Source organism: Primulina tabacum, chromosome 16, assembly GCF_025594145.1.
Source record: "Primulina tabacum isolate GXHZ01 chromosome 16, ASM2559414v2, whole genome shotgun sequence".
NCBI lineage: Eukaryota > Viridiplantae > Streptophyta > Magnoliopsida > Lamiales > Gesneriaceae > Primulina > Primulina tabacum.
Window position 1 is genome coordinate 35,087,027 of NC_134565.1, and position 24,444 is coordinate 35,111,470.

The window sequence follows — 24,444 nt, forward strand, 5'->3', positions numbered from 1 at the left end:
AGTGACACATCATTGATACACATAAATGTACACGGTAGCTGTCAGCGTATCAAAACTTTATATATATATATATATATATATATATATATATATATATATATATAAACATAAAATATCGATGATTGTTCCAAATAAACTTATTAATTGCGCAGATATGCTCGTATTTAGAAATTAATTATCTAATCTCCGGGCGAAAAATAGGTGTTTTTATTATTATATAATGATAATTAAGTCTTAATTAAGGGTCTGTTGTTGTATTCTCATCGCCTATTAAAAGAATTATTGCGATAAAATTCACTTTTAGGAAGCCCATAATATAGTACTACTGGGCCTCATTTAAAACTATACTACGTTTGGACCATAAGCCCGAAATATCATTTAAGAACAAAAATGGCCAGGGGCAATAGAGTAAGTGTGGTTCATAAATCAATATTGGTCCATTGGATAGCATTATTTACACTTCATATTCTACTGTCCACATTTCACTCATATTTTACATGTTGACAAAATTACCCCTTAATTATTTCTTTAAATTATTAAACTACTAATAGTATATACCATAAATAGATAATTGAAAGCGATTAATAATTTCAATAAAAAATACTAATCAAGTATCTCTGTTAAAATTAAAATTACAGTTAAAATTAAAATTTACAGTATCCATTTAAAACTAATGTTGATATTTAACTAAAATTAAATAATAATAATCGATATAGTTTTGTTCTTAAAATAGTTTTTTTATTTATATAATCTTATATTTATTTGCATCTCAATTTTAAAAAAATTATGTAATATTCAGATGATAAAAACCAAAATGATATTAAAAATAAACAAAAGAGAACTGCAAAAAAAAAAAAAAACACTGTTTTTTGCAAATAAGTCGAATGATATTAATCGCGAAAGCCACATTACATGAAAATTTTAAAGATCCAATTTTATTTAAATAATAAACAACCAATAAATAGTTTTATTATTTGCTATCGTGATTATCTTTTTCTTTTTCGTTTTTAAAGTGGATGAATCTAAAAAATTGTTTAAAATAATTTTGTTGTTGAAATAAAATATTGAAGTTCTCACTTAAATCCAAAGATTTCAATTAATTTTAATGTTTAATACAAACATGATGAATTTCAAATAATAATATTATTATATAAAATTGAAATTAATTCATTTTAATAAATATACATATTATATAAAAACGTGAGAGTGATTTTTTTTTACGGTGAAAGCTCTTGTAATTTATTGAATAAGATAAAGGTCCTTAATTACAAGATTAATCAGTCAAAAAGGAAAATCTTCACTCTTCCAAACAAATGAGGAAGGGGTAGAACAAGTAAAAGAAGCAATGGAATGTGCAACATTATTTGCAGTTCGCCGCACATGCCTTAAGGATGGGTTTCCCAGAAGAGACAGGAGACCTCGGATATCCGAAGCTAGGGTCCCGACGTAACTGCGATTCTCATCTACATTTGTGACTGCTTGCACAGCGAAGAGAGAATCTGAGGTGATAAGATGAATCTCAATGTTGTGTTCCCAAGATATATTGACTCCAATTTGAATAGCAAGAAGTTCAGCAAACGTAACCGATATGGTTTTCTCAATCTTTTTTCCAAAAGCAAGAATTGATTGTCCCTCATGGTTTCAGATTATCTCACCAAGGGCGAAACTATTAGTACCTTCATTATAAGATGCATCAACGTCCAGGCGTATGTATTCACAAGAGTAGCAATCCAGGAATTCGGAGAGCTTAATGGTTCATGGTCTAGAGCTAGCAACAGAGCGTGATGTGCCACTTGGAAGTCTTCCAATAGGATAGTGCAACACTCCACATTGAACGCAAGAGGGTATTCATTACGGAAATGAGTAAGTCGAATTCTCTCACTCCAAATAGCCCACAAACGCATCACAAAGACTTCATAATCTTTCTTTGTCAACTTATCTTTCATCCAGATTGATATGTCTGAAGCATCCAGACAGCGAAGAGAGAATCTAAGTGACTTTTAAGTTTATGGTTTACTTATCTAAACAACATAAATAAATTTAAAATTCATCGATCTGAACACAACCTAATTATCGACAGAGACACCTAAATCAAATTCACATAAACAAGTCAAATGAATATGAAATATTTGGACCTAAATTCACGATATCGAATTAACGATCCATCAATCCAAACAGGTCGCGTATATTTGTTTCCTTTGATCAACGTGCATTACCATCACTCAACAAATAATACAAATGATATATATTTACTTCTTTTGAATTTCTTTGACCAAAGAATAAAAGTTTGAAATGAACCGGACAATTTAAACCCAAAATAAATAAAATATGCAAAAATCTACAATTTATCACATGATAATTTTTATTGAATGAAAGAGTTTGTTTTTTTTTAAAAAAAAAAAATCAATTTACATAGAAAGAGCAAAATTAATTTGAACAACGGAGCAAGGGAAGTGGCCAAAATGACTTCCACTCTTGTCTATCAGTTTATTTCAATCATCAATACACGATAACGTCGAGTTTTTTTTGTCACTTCGCCTTTTGGCAGGACATAACTTCAATTAATTTTTATTATCCCATTTCGGTGCCGGAAAACTGATTCCGGTGGCCGGAACTCTGGACACTTTTTGGTAGGCTGCTTTCATTTGGATAAAAAGGCAAATCACGATAGTTGTTGGAACGGTTGAGGCTTATCATCATCGCCACAACATTAATTAATTTGGAGGAACAAATCTCGTCTGTCCAGAAAACCTAATGTAGAGTAATTCCATCGTGACACGTTCTCACATGTATTGACTCGACTCATATTTAATATAAGAATTAAAATTTTAACATAAAAATAATATTTTTCCATGAGTTGAATTTATCTCACAAAATGAACTCGTGAGAGTTTTTATGCCTAATGTAATATATTTGTTTTCAGATAAAGCAATTTACAAAAATAGAATTTCAAGCATAACATGAATGTCGAGATTTGCTTAACAAAAATTTAAACGTTGATATATTCAAAATTTAGAATTCTAAACATAACCGAAGTCTCGTGCAATTTAGGATCACTACAACTGATCTCCAATTCACCTGAAACTATTAATTGCTCAACTGTTCAGAAATATGTGTTGCATGAACACATAAAATGGTCAATCAGCCCTAAGCGTCACGATTTATTCGGATTTAGTTATTTGATATCATGGATTCGAGATTTCAAATATATTATAGTTGTTCGACTAAATTTATAAGAATATTTCAAGCTGATTCTCATTTCAATTTAGTTATAATCATAACGATATAATATTTAGAACATTCGACAAATTTCAATCGCAAGATAACATGTTAAAATGTACAACATTGGACGGTTGATGAAGTGAGATATATGTTAATCCATTTTTTATATAACAATAATAATATTAATAATAAGAAAACGTATTTAGTATGTAATAAATATATAGTCTTACTATAAAGAAAGACCAAAAGTTACATAAAATCAAAATCATATTTACAAACTAATATATCCTCTGATATATTATTAAGTTATTATTATTATTATTATTTTAGTGCTAGAAACACACACAATCCGCATATTTAGTCTGTAATAAATATATAATTTAACCATCGAATCAAAATCATGTTTACACTCAATCCTCGGATTAAATTTGTCATATAATTTGAAATTAGAAAAGGTGCTATATCATATCTTAAATATAAAAATATATTTTACGTATTACACCAATCGGATTATTTACTCGATACTTAATGTAAATATGCATAAATAAATGTTGAATATATAATTTACTGACCTATATTTACTAATTTATTGAGAAAATACATTACAGATCGAACAACCAATTTGATATTCTTTGTGTTTTATGTATTTTCCCAGAATACCTTATAAAATTAACTACTTTTCATATTTTGTGTTGTTTTATTTAATTTTATAAAATACATATTTCATCTAATTGATTATATAACAAATTGATTTTAAATTAATTATTTATATTGATGATATTATTAAGCAATAAAAGCATATCGAAATAAATTTTGGTTTCTAAAATTATATTGAATTTTATTTTCCAAAGTATCCCATCTCCACATTATTTTGTTTTTCTCATAATAAAGTAAAATCAAACCAACATGATTATATTTTATAAAAAAATTAGTATATATGAAACTAGATTATATATTAAAATTTAATATATACATGTAGTTCTTGTATAAAATTATTAATATTCTATTAATATTTTCAACAAGGACAAAATTGTAATATCATATTATCTCAAATTTAATCAAACAAATCAATCAAATCAAACTATATATTAACAATTATTTTTTATTTATTTTATTATTACAAAGTATTACTTATCCCTATACTATATATCCCATACCATAAACCAAACGGTACCTAAACGTCATATTAATTGAATATATATAACTAAATTTGTAGCACCTTAGTAGAAATTTCCTCGAAAAAGATACCGGCAACAGTAGAAGTCAAAACTTGACCAAACGTTGATTATAAAATCTCCCTTAATTTCTTTTCCCCGTTGATTATCGGTCTCCTATCTTTTCTTCCTTTTTCAGAATAACAATGCCACTGTACTTCGGTCTCTCTCCCTCGTTCACATCAAATGGGACGAGATAAGAAGCACTGATTGGCCCGAACTGATTCTAGAAACAGCAGAAAACGGGGTGTAAAACGAAGGAGCTTGCAATTTTTTGAGCAGTTTTTCTGCTCAATCTTTGCGCGAACTCGAGTTCTAAATATCGGGTTTCAAACGGGGATAAAAAGCTAGCGGATCCGTTGGTTGATTCAGAGAATACTTACAAGTGGACTGTTTTTCAGTTTACGCTGTTTCTTGATAAAGCTATAGAGGAAAATGGCTGAAGTTTCTGCGCAGACGTTCATACCCGAGTCATTCCCGGGTACACGGCAGATGTATCGTGGCAGATTGGTCTCCTATGGGAGCTAATCAAGGCACCATTGATCGTTCCAGTGTTGAGAATCTGCGTGTACATTTGCCTGGCAATGTCGATTATGGTGTTCATGGAAAGGCTTTACATGGGAGTCGTTATCATTCTCGTGAAGCTCTTCTGGAAAAAGCCTGAGAAAAGGTACAACTGGGAGCCGATGAACGACGATTTGGAGATGGGAAACGGTGCTTTTCCAATGGTTCTCGTTCAGATCCCTATGTTCAATGAAAAGGAGGTGTGTATTTTCATTGTTTTTGCTCTGTTTTTTCTGTTTTCGCTCTCTGGCTCCATTTGTATTGATGATTGTATAAAAATGGTTGATTTTTGTTCGTATTTTGTGGGTTTTGGCAGGTTTACAAGATCTCCATTGGTGCAGCTTGTAATCTTTCATGGCCGTCTGTTAGGCTGGTGATTCAAGTGCTGGATGATTCTACTGATCTTGTCGTTAAGGTACATTTGGTGCTATCAGTTTCTTGAAATTAGATTAAGAATCCACACTGTTTTAATTTCTCAAAAGCACCTCCTTTTAAAAAAAATATTATTCAAGGGTGAATGTACTTTGTCTTGTAATATGCAATTAGCTCAAGTCAAGATTGTTTTTTGCTTCAAATTTTCCACTCTTTTTCCCAATCTTTAGTGTATAATTTCATCCCTTCTACATATAATAATGACCCGTGTTTACTACTCACCAGAACTGCCATAAATAGTGGAAGTTCTTTTCATGATTATCTGACTTTCAATTCAGTATATTTAGTATAGCATGCAATGAGAATCAAAGGATGGCCAACTGGGATTTTATGACCATAATCCCCATTTAAATATTACTATATTTTTTTATATCTGAAAAGTCGGTTCATACATTTCCTTTCCTTTATTTTAAACCGTTTTGGTCTATTTTATTTATGTCAAAAAACGTCCATCTACTTATTAAATATTGCACTTTTTTTTTCCTAATTGACAAAATATTTTTGAAGACAAAATAATTAGTAAACAAATTGTCAAATTGGTAATAAAAAAAATAAGAAGTAAATGAATTGGTTGGGATTGATTTGGTCACTAAATACGTGCGTTAACGTTGTAGGACATGGTCGAAAAGGAGTGTTTAAGGTGGGCAAGTAAGGGCATTAACGCAGTCTACCAAATTCGAGAAACTAGGGGTGGCTACAAAGCTGGTGCGCTGAAGGAGGGTTTGAAACACGATTATGTCAAGGCATGCGACTATGTCGTCATCTTCGATGCCGATTTCCGACCCGAACCGGACTTTCTCCGTAGAGCCGTTCCGTTTTTGATCCACAACTCGGATGTCGCCCTAGTGCAATCCCGTTGGAGGTTCGGTGAGTCTCCAAATATATATTGACTTTAACTATAAGTAACGAGGGAGTATATTTGGATATATCAATTAATATTTTGTTCCCTTCAAAGAAATTAGAGATTGAAAACAATATAATAAAGCAAATCATATAACAATCGGAATACTATATTTAAATAACTCTTGATTCCATCGTGAATAATTATTGATCCCCATATTCTCTAATTAGAGAATTTTTTTTAAAAAAATGGCTTTTAATATCTACTCATCAATGAATTTCGATGCTTTAATTAAGGGTTTGTGCATATAGGGGTGATCATTAAACGTTTTACACCGAAAAAACCAACCGGACCATAAATTTTGGTTTTTTTGGTTCGGTTTAAACGGTTTTTCGGTCGGTTATGGTTTTTGAAAATTTAAAATCGAAAAAATCGAACCGACCATTTAAAATATAATAAATAATAAAATAATTAATATAAGTAATTTCATTAGGTTTACAATTTTATCGCCTTGCCTTTCTTCTAAACGTTTCACCTTCCACTCCAATCTCTCTCCAGCCGACTCTGCTAAAATACTACCATATCAAATATCAAAGTTCTTAATTTCTTTGTTGTTTTCTTCTTAAAATATTGAAATACAGGTATGAAGTTTTTATTTCATTAATGAATATGTCATAGTTTGAATTAAATGTTTTAGAGTTTCAAAATGATTTCAGCTTATATTTTGGGAATACCTGGTGTGGAAGCTATCTTTTTTGTTTTTTTTTTTTTTGAAGAAAATCATGTTAGATCTGGTGTATTTTGTCTTGTTTGGGGTTTGAAGGCTCGTTTAGCTATGATATTGCTCAACCAATCATTTTTTTATCGTTTTTGATGCTTTGTGAGACTGCTAGCCTCATTGGTTTTAATTATTTTTTTACCTTGAATAGTCGCATTCAATCAGCATCAACATCTTTTGAAGATAACATGTGATAAAAACAGGTAAAAAAATTCAAGGAAATTTGATTGTGGTTTTTTATTATATATTTTTAAAATTTATAACGTACAACTTCATTTATAACTTAATTTATTACACAAACCGTAATAACCGACCGTAATAATCAAATCGTAATACAAAAAAACCAAACCGGACCGAATTAAAATGGTTTGGTTTAGGATTAGTCATTCAAAAAACCGTAAACCGAAAAACGAAACCGAAGTTTATTAAAATCGAACCAAACCGAACGTTGCATATATGATTAATTAAAAAGACTGAATGAATTCTGTACCCGGACAATAATTGGTGGAATCATCATAATTATCGGCAATTTAACGTCGTTTGGCCCTTAGAATGTTTGGTACCGACAACTTCGATAGATTTAGCATTTTAGAAAATAAATTATATTTTTTAAAATGGTAATAATTTACAGGTTGTTCTTTCGCGACCCACTTTAAATTGTTAAGTCACGTGGCATCTGAAATATATGAATTGGACCACCTTAATTATGCCCCCTTTTTATTTCCTGACGTACATCAAATATTGTTAGATTCAGGCTACCAATGTTACCCTAAAACATATGTTGTCTTTAAAAAATTCACGTGAACTTCCTTTATTCTTTTTAAATTAGTGCATGTGAGCTCCCATCTTGATAGTAATATGATTCTTGTTTTTGGGTACTAAAACGTTTGGTAATTTTCCAACTTTTAAAGAAATATAGCGACCGTTGTAACCGAACGTTTGGCATCCTATCGACACTTTCAGGTGCTAATGATAAACTCAAAAATTTTAAAATCATAGGTAGTTCAATCGTCATATTTCGAATATTTTCTTAAGCAAGCGTGATTTTTGAGGATAAATAAAATAAAAAATTTGATACATATTATGATTTTTCAGTGAATTCGGATGAATGCTTGCTGACAAGAATGCAAGAGATGTCACTAGACTACCATTTCAAAGTTGAACAAGAAGTTGGATCGTCCACTCATGCCTTCTTCGGCTTTAACGGTAAATCAACAATAGCTAAATGATACGATCAATGTGACTGATGGAATTCTGTGCCAATCGACGCTTGTGGTGTGACAAATTATTGCCGAAATCTATGGAAATTTATATATAAAGTCAGCAGAGACACATTCGAGAGTCATGGACCGGAGTAAAGTAAACACGACCACATGAGACGGGCAGCACTTCCCTAATGTAGTCTATCGTCTAGCGAAAATGATTAAACCCGAGTTGCGTGATGAATCTTATGCGTGCTACCATTGTTATTCGGTCGAAGATTTTAACTTTGCTCTGTCTTGGAATATTAGCCATGCATGCAGTATAATTCACTTAGTAGCATGATCTCCAGGAACTGGTGGGATATGGAGAATCTCAGCCATCAACGAGGCCGGAGGGTGGAACGACAGAACCACAGTAGAGGACATGGATCTCGCTATTCGAGCTGGTCTCAAGGGTTGGAAATTTGTATACTTAGGTGACCTCCAGGTACATTTATATATTATATATATTATTTTAGTCAATTGCCAGCAGATGAATTTGATCAAGAAATCTGTTTTTTGACAGGTGAAGAGTGAACTTCCTAGTACTTTTAAAGCCTTCCGATTCCAGCAACACCGGTGGTCTTGCGGACCTGCCAATTTATTCAGAAAAATGTTCCTAGATATTGTTCGAAACAAGGTTTTTTTAGGAAGAATATTAACTTTACTTTACAGTTTAAAGTTCATGTTACTGTACCACAACTTTGCTGAATCTTTACAATATTCCTGTGCAGAAAGTATCACTGTACAAGAAGTTCTATGTGATATACAGCTTCTTCTTCGTCCGAAAGATCATAGCCCATATGTTCACTTTCTTCTTTTACTGCGTCGTCCTGCCATTTTCGATACTGGTCCCGGAAGTTGATGTCCCCAGATGGGGAGCCATTTACATTCCTTGCATCATCACTGCTCTTAATTCAGTTGGGACTCCGAGGTATATATAAATATACGACACAATGATACAAATCTTTCGATATTTTTGTCAAGTCTTGTTCTAAGAAGTTTTGATGCAACCTTGTGTCGATTTTAAATTTTCAGGTCATTCCATCTACTGTTCTACTGGGTTCTATTCGAGAACGTGATGTCGTTCCACCGCACAAAGGCTACGTTCATCGGTTTGCTCGAGGCGAAGAGGGTTAATGAATGGGTGGTGACTGAAAAACTTGGAGATGCTCTTAAGAACAAAACCAACACCAAGAATGTTTCCCCAAAGAAGCAACTATTCAAGTTTCTCGGAGACAGGTAATATATCCAACCGATGACTTGTAATTAATTATTCATACCTATTTTGTACCATAAATGTCAAGTTACTTGGTTTATCCAGAATACAAGTGCACGAGCTCGGGTTGGCCGTGTTTCATTTCATCTGCGGGTGTCACGACTTCCTCTATGGAAAGAACTGCTATTTCATATACCTATTCCTTCAAGTCATCACCTTCACCATCGCCGGATTCGGCTATATCGGCACCATAGTCCCGAGTTAATTCGTAACCTCTTAGTTTGAGTGAACATCGATCCCCATTAGATATTGATCCATTAAAAAATTATATACTGAAAAGGGAACTTGAGTTCAATTGATCTGAAAACCTCTTGCTTACCGCCAGCAAAATGGGCAAAAAGCATCGATGTATCAAGAAAGAGTTGGAGACCAAGCAAAAGTGTCATATTTATGTACTTACAGAGTTAGGAAAAATAATATAATTTATTTATAGGGGCGTGTAGTTTGTGTGACATTGTATATCATTATCATATAGTATACATTTAATTTAAGAATTTTTTTAATGAGTTATAGCGTGATATAAATAAGGAAAATTTCAACTTTGGTTATGTTGACTTATTTTTAAGTTTTATTTATGTAATTGATTTTTATCAAATAATTTGGGAAATTTTTTGTTATATTTTTCTTCAGAAGCGACTAAAATCACTAAATATTGCTTATTTGATATCGATGATTTCCTATGTTATCATATTACGATAATAAACTTAAATTAATATTGTTTTTGAATCAAGTTAGGTAGATATATGTCTCACATAATTTATTCGTAGGACATTTTCAGGAGAGTTTTCGTGCACCACAAAACTTACGAAGTACTACTTCAATTAATTTTGATTAGAGATGTACTTGTTGTGGGTCTAATCCTATGATTATTTTAATCGATTTTATTTTTTTCTATCTTGTCGCAATCACTTAGGAGACGATGACTTTAGATCTTCTTCGACCAATCTTTTCGACCGGGACATTAGCATTTATAATGAAGAAACAAAAGCCATTTGGTATAAGTATATACAAATATTAATATGTTGTCGCGATATCAAAAAAATTGATCAAAGAATTCGGTCATGTCCATTTGTCACCATCTTTACATTACACTCGATGTTGAATAAAAAAAATTGAAATATTTACCTAATTTGCATGAAAAACTAACGGCTGTGAGTTTCAAGTAAATATTATTAATATTTCTTCTAACTAATCAGCTTCTCTATATAAAATTTATATCTCAAATATGTGGATAAAAATATGCAAATTGTCTACAAGTTGAGAAATGAATGGAGGAGAGAAAAAGGAGAGGACTGTGCACATTTCAAGTAAATATTAATAGTGACTGATACTCACGGAAAATTTAGGGTCCGCTCCCAGCAAGTGTCACTAGTGCAGACGCAGGGTTTTGAAATTGTCCTGAGCCTGAAATCACGAAAAAGACTGTTAAAGGGGGCCAGGAGGGTGTCCTTGCGTAGCCCCTCCGACGCTCAAGTCAGTGACTGAGGATATATAGGGGGAGCAGCTAAGGGTGCTGCTGAAAACAATATAGTAAATGAAATATCATACGCTCAAACCTGGTATTTATAAGAGAATACCTGGGCCCTTGATGGGCCTGTCTTTCATTTGGGCTAGGGATGGGCCAGGGATAATGGGCTCATCCATGGGGTATCACCAGTCTCCCCCTCCCGAGTCGAACTGAATCGCAGGTTCGAAGTTCGATTAGTCGTGCTGTCCTCGGGTTACCGGGTGCGAGTTGTGCATTATCTTCCAGCCTTTCGTCAGTCCCCAAAAATTTGGAAACAAATCAAATCGTAATCCTAGCACCGTTTCATCATCACCTCGCCATCACCCGAGCTACCGCTTCACCCCGCGCGCCGGCCCCGCCTAGCCCAAGCTACCGCTCCACCATCGCCTCACCCGGCGCACCTCCTGCTCGCCCAAAGCTTCACCCCCGTTTGCCTGGCGCACCTCCTGCTCGCCCAAGCGCCACGCTCGCCCAAGCTTCACCCCAGCTCGCCCGGCGCACCTCCTGCTCGCCCAAGTGCCAGGCTCGCCCAAGCTTCACCCCAGCTCGCCCGGCGCACCTCCTGCTCGCCCAAGCGCCACGCTCGCCCAAGCTTCACCCCAGCTCGCCCGCTCTCGGCGCAGCGGTCGCCCAGCACCGCGCGCAGACGCTCGACCTGCTCCATGCTCGCCCAAGCTCGTCCCGCGCCGCGCATCCTGCTCGCCCGAGCTTCAACCCAGCTCGCCCGGTGCACCTCCTGCTCGCCCAAGCGCCACGCTCGCCCGCCTTCTGCTATCGCCATCGCCTGCCGCGCTTCACCCTCGCCCTCTCGACGCTCGTCTGCCATCACACCGCATTCACGCCCAAGCACCTTCTTCGCTCTCGCACGCTCGCCCAACCAGCGCACGCTCGCCCATCACACCTGCTGCGTGCTCGCCCCGCTCCCTTCACCTTCTCGCCCCATCCCCTTGTCAAGTCGACCTGCCGAACGCACGCTCGCCTGAGCACTCGTCCAGTACGTTGAGAATTTTGATACATTGCCTTGCGATTGGTTGTGTGATTTCTGAAAAAATTTTATGGGGGCGTTGCCCCCACGACCAGACCGGGCAGGTCGATCCCCGCGACCTGACCGGGCAGCTCGAACCCCGTAATTTTCGCAGCGGCAAACATTGTTCGTTAATGACAAACGAAATAAATTTTTCTAACACAATATGCCCTCGTCGCCACCATCTTCAAGGTTCTCTACTAAGCTTTTGAAGGGAAATAGTTTCCAATTCCCCGTGCCCTTGACTCCTCTGCTAACATAGTTCATAGCAGAAAAATAAAATTAACACCTCCACCCTCTAACTCCTCTGCTAGGTGACGCCATAGCATGAAAATAAAATTCAACACCTCCACCCTCTAACTCCTCTGCTAGGCGATGTCTTAGCAGAAAAATAAAATTCAACGCACCCACCCTCTAACTCCTCTGCTAGGCGATGCCTTAGAAGGAAAATAAAATTCAACGCCCCCACCCTCTAACTCCTCTGCTAGGCGATGCCTTAGCAGGAAAATAAAATTCAACTCCTCCATCTAACTCCTCTGCTAGGTGATACCTTAGCATGAAAATAAAATCAACACATCCATCCTCTAACTCCTCTGCTAAGCTAGGCCTTAGCAGGAAAATAAAATTCAACGCGCTCACCCTCTAACTCCTATGCTAGGCGATGCCTCAGTAGGAAAATAAAATCAACACCTCCACCCTCTAACTCCTCTGCTAAGCCGGGCCTTAGCAGGAAAAATCAAACTCTCACCTCATCATCTCATAACTCCTCTGCTAAGCCGGGCCTTAGCAGGAAAATAAAATCAACACCTCCACCCTCTAACTCCTCTGCTAAGCCAGGACTTAGCAGGAAAATAAAAATTCAACACCTCCACACTCTAACTCCTCTGCTAAGCCGGGCATTACCAGAAAAATAAAAATTCAACACCTCCACACTCTAACTCCTCTGCTAAGCCGGGCCTTAGTAGGAAAATAAAAATTCAACACCTCCACACTCTAACTCCTCTGCTGGGTGATACCTTAGCAGGAGAATAAAAATTCAACACCTTCATCCTCTAACTCCTCTGCTAAGCCGAGTCTTAGCAGGAAAATAAAGATTCAACGTCTCCACCCTCTAACTCCTCTGCTAGGTGATACCTTAGCAGGAGAATGAAAATTCAACGCCCCCACCCTCTAACTCCTCTGCTAGGTGATACCTTAGCAGGAAAATAAAAATTCAACGCCTCCACCCTCTAACTCCTCAGCTAGGTGACACCTTAGCAGGAGAATGAAAATTCAACGCCCCCACCCTCTGACTCCTCTGCTAGGTGATATCTTAGCAGGAAAATAAAAATTTTCTTCAACACGCTGCTCCTCTACTAGACGATGCCTTAGTAGGAAAATAAAATTTTTCTTCTACACGCTGCTCCTCTACTAGGCGATGCCTTAGTAGGAAAATAAAAGTTCTCTTCCACCCCAACTCTGCTCCTCTGCTAGGCGATGACTTAGCAGGAAAATAAAATCTCTCTTCCACCCCAACTTTGCTCCTCTCTCTTCCACCCCAACTCTGCTCCTCTGCTAGGCGATGCCTTAGCAGGAAAATAAAATTTATTTCATCCTCACAATACAACAATATCCATGAACTTAATATAAGAACTTGGTTTTATTGAATTTCAACTGATTACATGGGAAAATGCAAAGATGAAATACATCAACAATAAATTCAAGAGTAATATTTTCTGAGGTGGTAAGCACTTCAGGGTCTCTTTGAAGCCTTGCCCTGCGCTTTCTCCAACTTTTATGCTCCTCTTATACCTTCACAGAACAAAGTTACCCACTTAGAAGCTTCTTCGAATGACTCTACAACTGCAAGACTGAGCTCAAGCTTCCATGCGAATGCTCGCGACCTCTCTTTTCTTCTTCCTTCACGATTCTTTCATAACAAAGACGTGCGACTTTTTGGTCCCCGCATAGGACTCCAACTTCTTTTCCCACAGGAAACTTAAGCTTTTGATGATAACTGGAAGCTACTGCTCTAAAATCCTTCAGGGCTGGTCGTCCTAGAATTCCATTATACGCTGACGGGGTATCTACTACAGTGAAGGCTATCATCTTTGTTACCCGCCGAAAATCAGTCCCCAAGGATAGGGGAAGAACAATCTGACCCAAAGGCAAGATGACGCGTTCTGCAAACCCATACAGCGGGGTGGATATCGGCTCAAACTCAAGTCCTCCCATCTTCATTTGATCCAACGTGCTCTTGAACAAGACGTTCACAGAGCTTTCATTATCAATAAATATTCTCGCCACATCATAATTGGCAATGGTGGTCGTTACCACCAAGGCATCGTTATGTGGAGTCACAACGCCTCAGAGGTCTTCCAGCCCAAAGCTGATGACGGGGTCTTGTGGTAAGTCTGCACCCCTAGATATCTCAAAGTTCTCCAACCTTCTCCCATGTGCCTTCCGAGCTCGCCCAGAGTCTCCATCAGTAGCACCCCCCGAGATCATATGAATCATTCCTCTCGTAGGGTGGTTATCATCATTCATTCCCCTCCTCGGTTCGACGAGCTCCTGAGAGACATCTTGACATCGACCTTCCCCTCTCTGCTCCCCGATCCTCTGATTTATCCATGGAGGGCCTTGACCACGCCTAGGGGGCGAGCGAGACCTTTGTCGACTCCTGAATGAGGATCCTTCTCGTCTATCCCGTGAAGGCAATCTAGCACTGCACCCAACCCTTCGCGACTTCTCCCACCTCCCCGCGGGCTCCCTCACCTCCATCACCTCGTCCCGACTCCTATCCAGGGGAACATGGGATGAGAATTGTCTTCTACTACTAGTTCTGTCTTCCTCTCTTTCCCCCGCACCCCTCTTTCTTCCTCCTTTCTCCGCTCCCTCAACTCTACTTCCTCTGGGCCATTTCTCCATCCTTCTGTACCGTTGGGCATCTTCCAAGTTTACATATTTCTCAGCTCGAGCCAACAGATCATCATAGCTCAACGGAGGCTTCTTGACCAGCGACTTGAAAAACTCCCCTCCCCTCAGTCCTTGTGTGAAGGCACTTATCATGATGTCAGGGGTAGCCGCTGGTATTTCCACCGCTGCACTGTTGAAACGCTGGACAAATTTTCGCAAAGTTTCATTCTCTTGCTGTTTCATCACGAACAGGCTCAAATAATTTTTCTGGTGCCTCTTGCTGCTAGCAAATCGGTGCAAGAAGGCAACTGAGAAGTCCTGAAAAGAACGTATAGAGCTGGGCTGCAAAGTGTTAAACCACTGCTGGGCTGACCTCACCAACGTGCCCAGAAACACCCTGCACCTGACTCCATCCGAATATTGGTGCAACAGAGACGCATTCTCAAACCTCCCCAAGTGTTCCTCGGGGTCAGTATGTCCATCGTACTCTCCCACATTCGACTGTCGAAAATTTGGAGGAAGCCCTTCTTCTAAAATGGTTAGTGAAAAAGGACTTCCTCTCTTGGGTGTCGACGCTCTGCTCCCCAACTGCTGCCTCAACATTTGTATTTCTTTCCACATCTCCTCTATCTCCGGATTCTCTTCACTTGGGAGGGGTCGCGTCTCCTCCCCCTACTCTGACTGCTCTCCACATTCTCCTCTTGCTCCTGGCGAGCGGCTTGCTCTTCTACAAACATAGACTCTTTATTTCTCTTCATTGCATCATCCACTGTCCGGGTGATAAATTGGCCCAACTGTTCCAAAGTCAAGTTCCCAACATTCTCATTGGGATGGGTTTGCTCGACCCTTGTATCCTGAAGGGGCTGCTCGGTTCTTGTCTCTGGACGAGGTTGTTCCTGTCTCGTCTCGAGACACGGTTGTTCCTGTCTTGTCTTACCATGAGACTGTTCGGGTCCCCTTTGAGGACGCGATGATGCTGAGGTAGCTCTTCTACTTCCTTTCCTGCCTACCATCTCTACGTCTCAACTCAAGTTTTCCCACAGACGGCGCCAAGTGATACTCACGGGAAATTTAGGGTCCGCTCCCATCAAGTGTCACTAGTGCAGACGCAGGGTTTTGAAATTGTCCTGAGCCTGAAATCACGAAAAAGACCGTTAAAGGAGGCCAGGAGGGTGTCCTTGCGTAGCCCCTCCGACGCTCAAGTCAGTGACTGAGGATATATAGGGGGAGCAGCTAAGGGTGCTGCTGAAAACAATATAGTGAATGAAATATCATACGCTCAAACCTGGTATTTATAAGAGAATACCTGGGCCCTTGATGGGCCTGTCTTCCATTTGGACTAGGGATAGGCCAGGGATAATGGGCTCATCCATGGGATATCAGTGACAATCATAGATACACACAGCCCTGTAGATATTATCACATTACAAATGGAACCTGGGCGAAAGGGGTTGCATAAAGTTGAATAGGTCGATGATTATCGACTTTTGTACGAGAAAAGTAAATTTTATAGGAGATTTTTTTATATTTAGAATCAATTTTTTTTAGCCCTAAAAAAGTGTCGGGAGTTCCATCTTTCTATACTCAATTTAGGGATTAAAAGAATATGAAAATAATAAAATGTATCATATTTTAAATTTTTTTTACCGAAATGGTGGCTGTGGGGTTCGAACCCACGCGCACTTGTGTGCAGAAGATCTTAAGTCTTCCCCCTTAACCTCTCGGGCAAACCACCGCACCTGGCTGCCACTACGTAAGATTATATTATTTTAACGTATAATTTTATTTCGTATTTATCTATCTAGAAGCTTCTCTTGATGGACCGCCCTCGAATCAAATTTTCCAGTTTCAATCCCAAATCGCCACTCCCAAAAACCCTAAATCCAAGCTTCCTGAGTTATCATTAGATTTGTTTGATTTTAACATTGATGGCGGAACACTTGGCGTCGATATTTGGGACGGAGAAGGACAGGGTGAACTGCCCTTTTTACTTCAAAATCGGAGCTTGCAGGCACGGAGACCGTTGCTCGCGTCTACACACGAAACCCAGCATAAGCCCCACGCTGTTGCTCTCCAACATGTACCAGCGTCCCGATATGATTACCCCTGGAGTTGATGCTCAGGGTCAACTCATCGACCCTGAAAAGATGCAAGAACATTTCGAGGTAGCCCCGTTTTTCATGTTTTCTTCACAATTGATAACTATATCTGGGAATGGATTCATAGATGAGTTATGCGTGAAAACTTCGGTTTTGGAATTTAATATTGGCCGGATGCATGTTCTTTTTTGTATTTTTAGATTTAATTGGGGGCTTGTTTCTGAAAGAAAGCTTGAGCAATAATTCTAATGATCTTTAATGATATGCTTGTGATGCATTGCCGCTATCGGGATGGTTGATATGATGGCAGACTATTCTCCGTGACCAATCTAGTGATGACCAGGTTTTTCACTTCTTATGCGCGAGGGAATAAAAGTGGGATTTCACATTATGAATTGAACCCGTTATTTGTCTCCTATATAAGGCTTTAAGAGATGAAACATTTCAAGTTAAAGGTTGAATAAACGTGTATTTTTTTCTACCAAGGGATAAGAAGTTTTTACTGGCCAAATAATTTTAGAAGGGGACGCGTACATATTTTTATATTCTTTTATATTAATGATATGGTGATGGAGCTTCCAAATATGATTGTTTGGAGCTTAATTTTTATTTTGAGAAATCATTATTTTCTTTTTTTAATATATTTTTTCACTAAAATGCTATCAAATTGCAAAATATTTATGACATAGTTATTAGAAGTGTTCTTAGGTGCGTACGTATAGTAGAACCTAAACGCAAGGGACGAGGACACACACACTTAAAAAATCTATGTGGCCAAAGGAATGATATGCTAAGATCTGAAAATCTCGTAATTTTTGTTTAAACATATATACTTCACTAGTTATTATACAAGAAGAGAACAAATAGTCATTATCTGTGAGCGAAAATTGCTATCGTCTTACATTCAGATTTACTAGTATTGTGGATCGCTCATCCACTAACTTTGTAATCTTCATTATTATTATAATAAATTATAGTTTTCGATTAAAAAAAAACATTTCAGATTTACTATTTTTTCATTTTAAGTGTGGTTATAAAGCATCTTGAGCTTGAAAAGCACACCAAGGACGGGGCTTTACCGTTAAGGCACGGGTTATTGAATGGCTGCACCTTAGCTTTTGGCTGGGCTCAAAGGCTTGAGCATTGCTGAGCCTTGAGCCTTGGCGCACCACTTATGAGTGTTTGATAATTATGATTTAGATTGATCGTGTCTTAGCCTCTTATGAGTTATTAAAATTGGATTTGCTACACCTGCATATTTATTGATTGTGCTGTAGCATCTTACTTCTGAGTTATTGGAATACATATTCCCTATCATGTTTTTTTATATTGAAAACTATGTTATTATTATAATAATAGAGAAGATTACAATAGATGGTCTTGATTCTCCTCATGTTCCTTGCATAAGCTACACCATTGTGGGCATAGGACAGAGCCAGGCCAACGTTTTTGCAAAACATCACAAGTCTGCAATTCCCCCAAATTCACGATCCACGAGAAAATTGAACCTTACTTGGGATAGGTACTTGCCAAATGTTAGAGTAGTAGATGAATAAAGGAAAATTGGTATCCGGAAAGAATGAAGTGTAAAGAGAACTAACAGAAAAAACACCAGTAGGCTCCCCCAACCAAACCCGAATGTCCTCCGTGCCCGAACTCAACCTAACTGAATCTAAGACCCCTAAAAGAGTGCTGAACTCCCAATTCGATGTCGTTTAACGTTCTTCTGAAACGCACATCCCTATCATGTTGTGCTGCAGGATTTCTATGAAGACCTTTTTGAGGAACTGAACAAGCATGGAGAAATTGAAAGCCTGAACATTTGTGACAATCTGGCTGACCATATGGTATTTCTTCTGATTCATTTGAAATCTGTCATCTTTTCCCTTGAATCCCTTGTGTTAATAGCATGTTTGTGGCAGGTTGGTAATGTTTATGTCCAGTTTAGAGAGGAAGAGCAAGCTGCAAATGCTTTGAACAGTCTGACAGGAAGATTTTATGCTGGTCATATTAATTTTGTAATTTTTCCCCATATCCCCAGTCATTTTACTTAATTGTGCTCTTCAGACTTCTGATTTTTCCTAATGACTTATCAAATCATAATACTACATTCATCGTGATTGTTCACTGAATGTGAGTTTGTTTCTGAATGACCACATTTGCAGGACGGCCCATAATTGTCGATTTCTCTCCTGTGACTGATTTTCGTGAGGCAACATGTAGGCAGTATGAGGAAAATATTTGCAACCGTGGTGGTTACTGTAATTTTATGCATCTGAAGAGGATAGGCAGGTAAGTCTGTGAGTTTTTCATCAAGCAAAACCTAGTAAAGCATAGTTAAGCTTGGCAGAATTGTTTAGTTGTGTTACACATGATAATTTATAGGGAGTTGAGACGTCAATTGTTTGGGAGATCTCGGAGAAGGCGTAGCCGGAGCCGCAGCAGAAGCCCCTACAGGCACCGTAGCCATGAAGAGCGCTCTCATGGAGGTCGCAGTGACAGTAGAAGGGATGATGATCGAGATTACTTTGAAAGTCATAGCAGGAGGCGCAGAAGCACTAGTCCCAGCCATAAGAGTGGTAGAAACAGGATCCCAGATCGCAGGAGGGATCACAGTCCTATTAGGGAAGGAAGTGAAGAGAGACGAGCTAAAATACAGCAGTGGAACAGGGAAAGAGAAGAAGCAGGACGTGCCAACAAGGCTAATGATGGAATTGCTGATGATCGAAAAGCCAACAACCACCATGGCAATGAGAAAATTGGAGCTCATTAAGGCCAGGAGTTGGTAAAAATGCATATGGGTATTGATTATTTCACCAAGGTTTGTGTTTTTTCTCAGTCAAACATCACACCTGTTCTGAAATAAAGCTTACTGCACATTTTCCACTGTGCAGGTGGTGTGCAGGCTTACCATCCTGTCATGTGGAATATGATAAACATATTTTTCTTTCGTATTTCTTCAACTTCGGATTAACATGCTTGTCTTGTGTGCATGATTTTGCGACTTGGCTCTTGAGTAGTTAATTTTTTTGCATATTCGCTACATTCTTCCAATTTTGCATGTTCTGGTTATCAATCTTAGTGGGTTACTCTTCCCTTTCTGTATTTCCTCTCCTTTTCCTTCTGCCTCTCTGCGTTTTCCTCTGCGGAACTTTTCTCCTTACTGATGCATTGATATTTGCTAAATTCTAGGCTCCTTGACACGCCCGGCTCTCTTCCTTTCAAGATACTTCTTTTTTTGTCAGGCGGTTTCGTAAATTTTTTTGTGAGGAGAAATTCATAATGCCGTTTTATCTTGTGCACACAGTTTGTATTAGTATTATGTTCATCATTATTTAGTAGTTGTTTTTCTGGACATATGCTTCAAGGATTTATGACTCAACTATACCAAGTATCAATCATCAGTTGCAGACTAGATCTGAGAAATATGAAATTGCAGCCTATTGTCTGTAACGCATGTGAATATGATTTTGCCCTCTGCTTAGGATGCAATGATCTTGGGTTCATGACTTCAGTTGACTATAGTAGGCTCACTATATGACTTTCAATTTGCTATATGTACTTTGAGCTTCCTATCATGCTAAATCTATTTTCTGCACCTAGCATAATGATTAAAGAGCAAACTGTGAGCAGGTTATTGTAAATAATTTCAAATGCATGTTTGATTGTTTTCTTTTTATCTGCTAGTGCTTGTGTTTTTGTATGTGCAGTCAGGTATCCTTAGTAACCACATAACATATCAGGCTTGTGAGTTTTCACTTACCTTTCCAATATCTTTTCCATAAATTTCAAAAGGTTCTCCAAAACTCACTCCATTAACTAGTTTTGCAGGTGCAGGTTAGGTTCCTGATTGTAAAGACTGACAATTTATTTTAACAAAAGCTTATGATGCGATTTTCACAGGTACTTTCTGTTTGTAGTTGAAGTTTGGCTCAACACTTCTGATTGGGCTGGAATTGGCAGGTCGAGGGGTGAGTGAATCAAGGATTTTATGGAAGGCTGAAATCTTGATTCCTAGAGTCGTCCAACTATGTTTAATTTAGTGAAATTATGTTTCAAAACTGGGTATTTTTTACTATAGTGGTTGTATGCTGTCAAGTTGGTGAGACGGTCAGGATGATACTTAGTATGTTAAACTTTGGTATGAATTCTACATAGTTAAGTTCTTCTTTGGAAGCATAATGTTGTTGGGTAAAACCCTCTTTCTTCTCTTGTTATAGAATATGGTATCTTAATGGAGGGGTATGACAATACTGGTTTTGATCTTGAATCAAGGAAAGAGCTGTTGAGCACGAGACCGTACCGTTGTGTGGTGTCACATTGTTTTGTATCTTTTTAGGTTGGGGTGAAAGTTATATGCATATGCAGGTCGGAAGGCTGAAATATACAAAGCTTGGGCAAGTTCAACCGTGTAATCCACTAGGTTTCTAATCCTCAGGCTTCGTGTTTGGAGAAAATGTAAAGCATTATCAAATCTTAGAGGGTTCAAGAAAATGTAAGAACAATTAGACACCAAGGATGGTCATATTCGAGCTAGATAGATAGATACCAAGGTTTGTCATATCTGAGCTGCAAAACGGAGGCTTCATGGAAGATGGTTGTCGTGAATTTGTGTTTTTTAGCCAAATGGGATTTTATGGATTAGGACATATTTTGATACCTTTTACTGTCGAATTTGATAGTACCTAACACTTATCAGGTACGCCCAAACAGTGAACCTTCTCGAGCCCAAATATTATATATAAACGCACATATACTGCAAATGAAAATAAAAAAATTATTTTAACGAAGAGTAATAATATATAATTTAGCGTATAATTTTTTAAAATTTATTGAAATTTTTTCTTTCCTCTAATTAATCTTTAAAATCTAATGCTACACGCTTGTATTCTATGATTTAAATCCCTTTATTGTTATACAAGCAAATAAACGTGCATGGTTCGACCATGAATGCAGAGCCCCACGAGTAACATATTATTTACTTGCTTTTTAATAACACTTGGCTTTTTTTCAGCGAAGTTGTTCTAGAATATTACCCTAAACATTTAAAAAAAATATCAAATTATCCTTTTAGGCTAAGTTGGGACGAGAAAATTGTAGAAATAGTCGAGATTGTTAATTTATGCAGGTTATACCGGTATTATTACAATATTTACAAAGAGAATTTATATAATTCTTTGTTTGTAAATATATTGACGAATCAGTTGCTGAAATAGTATTAAAAAAAAAAAAAATTAGAATTAAATTCAAAGTATATAAATATTAATTCCAATCAAAATAAGTATAAATAAATCATTCAACTATTTTCCACCTGTAACTTGGATCTTTTTTTTAAAAAAAATGTATTTATACATGATTCAACACCATATGTATTGGACTGAAATAAAATCGAACCCAGTATCTTATATTTTTGTACCATGAAACTGAGTTGCAATAATATTCTAAACTACCAACTGAATCTAACCGATTTACAAGTCTCAGATATTTGTAATAAATTGGGGATTTTTACAGCAAAAATTCCATGAAATCGAGCCAAGGCATCACCTTCTTGCGACCCGCATCAGCTTCACTTGAACAGCTCGAATTCGACGTCGTTACAGCGCCGCATGCAGTATTCTCCACCGCCGCCGCAGTTTTTGGACAGAGAAAGAAGTTTCTTGATCCCAATTCCTGTATCTTTTCCGAGCGATCTAAACCTGTCGGGCGATACGATTTAATTAGCCTTTTTTCGATTTACTGAATGATAAGTTCATTCTTGAATCTCTCTGTGGAATATATATATGTATATATAATTTATATTCAAGGAATAAATCTTACTTTCTAAGTTGAATTGTGAGTAATGGAGGTCAAAGGCTGAAGCATCGGACAAAAGGATCGGCCGCCGTGCTTCTTTCTCATACTGGCGCAGTGCAGCCGCGATCAAATCCTCCACCGTGGCCTCCAGCGAGATCAACACCTGAACCGGACCGAGACTCCTCTGCACCGTCACTTTACACAGCAATTTCGTCAGCTTCGCTGGCGTCCCTCTAAGCACCATATCCTCCGCCGCGTTTCCACTGATCCTCGCTCCGGAAAACAAGTCCGGCACGGTCCTCGGCCTAGGAAGCATCTCCGACGCCACCCCGCTAGCTCTGCCATGAAAAGACGACGCTTTCTCCGCCAGCCTCCCTTTCTTGTTCTTCTTGTGGCCTACTTCACGCTGACTCTTGGGTGACCCCATTCGAAATATCTATACAACTATTAGTGAGTAGCTGAACAAAGGCGCCGCCGCCTATAATAAGGGGAAACGGGGCACTAAGCTTTCCGGTGAGCGGCGGCGAACATAAGCTTAATAGCAGTGTCCTGGTCGTTCTAGAGAGAGTGGTGTCTAAGGTAGAGTGGTGGAGTGGGGAATGTAAATATAAAGGGAAGATTTTTAGGATTGGGTTTCAAGGAAGATTCATTCAAACGTGGATAAACGTATCCATATTATATGGAAAAAATTTAGGACTGAGTTTCAAGGAAGATCCTCCTCGAGTTTTTATTGGTATGAAATTTTTTTAAAAATGTTAAATTTGATACAAAACAATGATGCAATAGATAATGTTTTCGTTGCAAGAATTTTTCTCTGATTATGTATATATTTAAATTGACAGATAACATTAAAAAGAGAGATAATTAGATTCAATGATATTTTTGTACTTAAAATATAAGCTTGCGTATAATCTTAACCATACATCCATTGAAAAAAAAGTAACAAAAAATGTTATCTAAGATATTTTACCTTGTGAGTGGGTAAAGAATTAGATCGGAAGAATCAAAAAACGCTTTACACACACAAACAAATACATATAGATCAATCTTCGTATTAACTAGTAAAAGATGTACATATATTATATGTGTTATTATTATTTTTAATTTGATCGAATAATACTAAACAGTTAACACAAAGTTATTTTCAATTTATGAAAAGTTGTTTGATTTAAAACAGAAATTTGGTTTAGATTTTTTTAATGTAAAATATGGAGTGACTTGAGGAGGTTTTTAGCATAATAATAAAAATAATTATGGATTTAAGGATCTTATATTTAATAATATAGTGTATATATGTATGTGTATGTATTCTAGCATATGGTAGATTTTTTTTAAATTCATGAACACATCAAAAACTGAGGAGAGAGGGGTGAGTATAAAAAAGGTAAAACCAAAAAAATTATCTCAATATCAAAAATGGTTTTTACCTTAATAAAATAGCAAGATATATTGTATATACTCGTAACACAACAGCAGTTGGACACAACGAAACAATCCGCACTTGATCACTTCATCTTAATAGTTGAACAAGTATCCGTTACAGTGTTGTGTATTG

General features: G+C 37.5%; 2 protein-coding genes, 1 non-coding gene and 1 pseudogene across 5 annotated transcripts; 2 read left to right on the top strand and 2 right to left on the bottom strand.

Moving 5' to 3' along the window:
• Positions 1-4,534: 4,534 nt before the first annotated feature.
• On the top strand, positions 4,535-10,043 carry LOC142529909 (glucomannan 4-beta-mannosyltransferase 2-like; annotated as a pseudogene).
• Positions 10,044-16,649: 6,606 nt separating this feature from the next.
• On the bottom strand, positions 16,650-16,732 carry TRNAL-UAA (transfer RNA leucine (anticodon UAA)). Its single transcript has one exon. It is a non-coding gene; the product is annotated as a tRNA-Leu (tRNA).
• Positions 16,733-16,814: 82 nt separating this feature from the next.
• LOC142528659 (splicing factor U2af small subunit B-like) lies at positions 16,815-21,293 on the top strand. Of its 3 annotated transcripts, none has more exons than XM_075633749.1 (6): positions 16,815-17,162; positions 18,857-18,943; positions 19,019-19,100; positions 19,262-19,388; positions 19,482-19,917; positions 19,991-21,293. In XM_075633749.1, exons 1-5 carry the CDS (start codon positions 16,926-16,928, stop codon positions 19,867-19,869), a joined length of 921 nt encoding a protein of 306 aa, XP_075489864.1. In that variant the 5' UTR covers positions 16,815-16,925; the 3' UTR covers positions 19,870-19,917; positions 19,991-21,293. The 3 variants fall into 3 exon arrangements, with proteins under 3 accessions (XP_075489864.1, XP_075489865.1, XP_075489863.1); XM_075633750.1 differs by having other exon boundaries at positions 21,000-21,293; XM_075633748.1 differs by having other exon boundaries at positions 19,482-21,293.
• A 1,206-nt stretch (positions 21,294-22,499) lies between these two features.
• On the bottom strand, positions 22,500-23,499 carry LOC142529529 (uncharacterized protein At4g22758-like). Its single transcript, XM_075635077.1, has 2 exons — positions 22,914-23,499; positions 22,500-22,792 (listed from the first exon to the last, which is right to left on the bottom strand). The coding sequence occupies exons 1-2, from the start codon at positions 23,314-23,316 to the stop codon at positions 22,602-22,604; spliced, it is 594 nt and encodes a 197-aa protein (XP_075491192.1). The 5' UTR covers positions 23,317-23,499; the 3' UTR covers positions 22,500-22,601.
• Between the last annotated feature and the right edge of the window lie 945 nt (positions 23,500-24,444).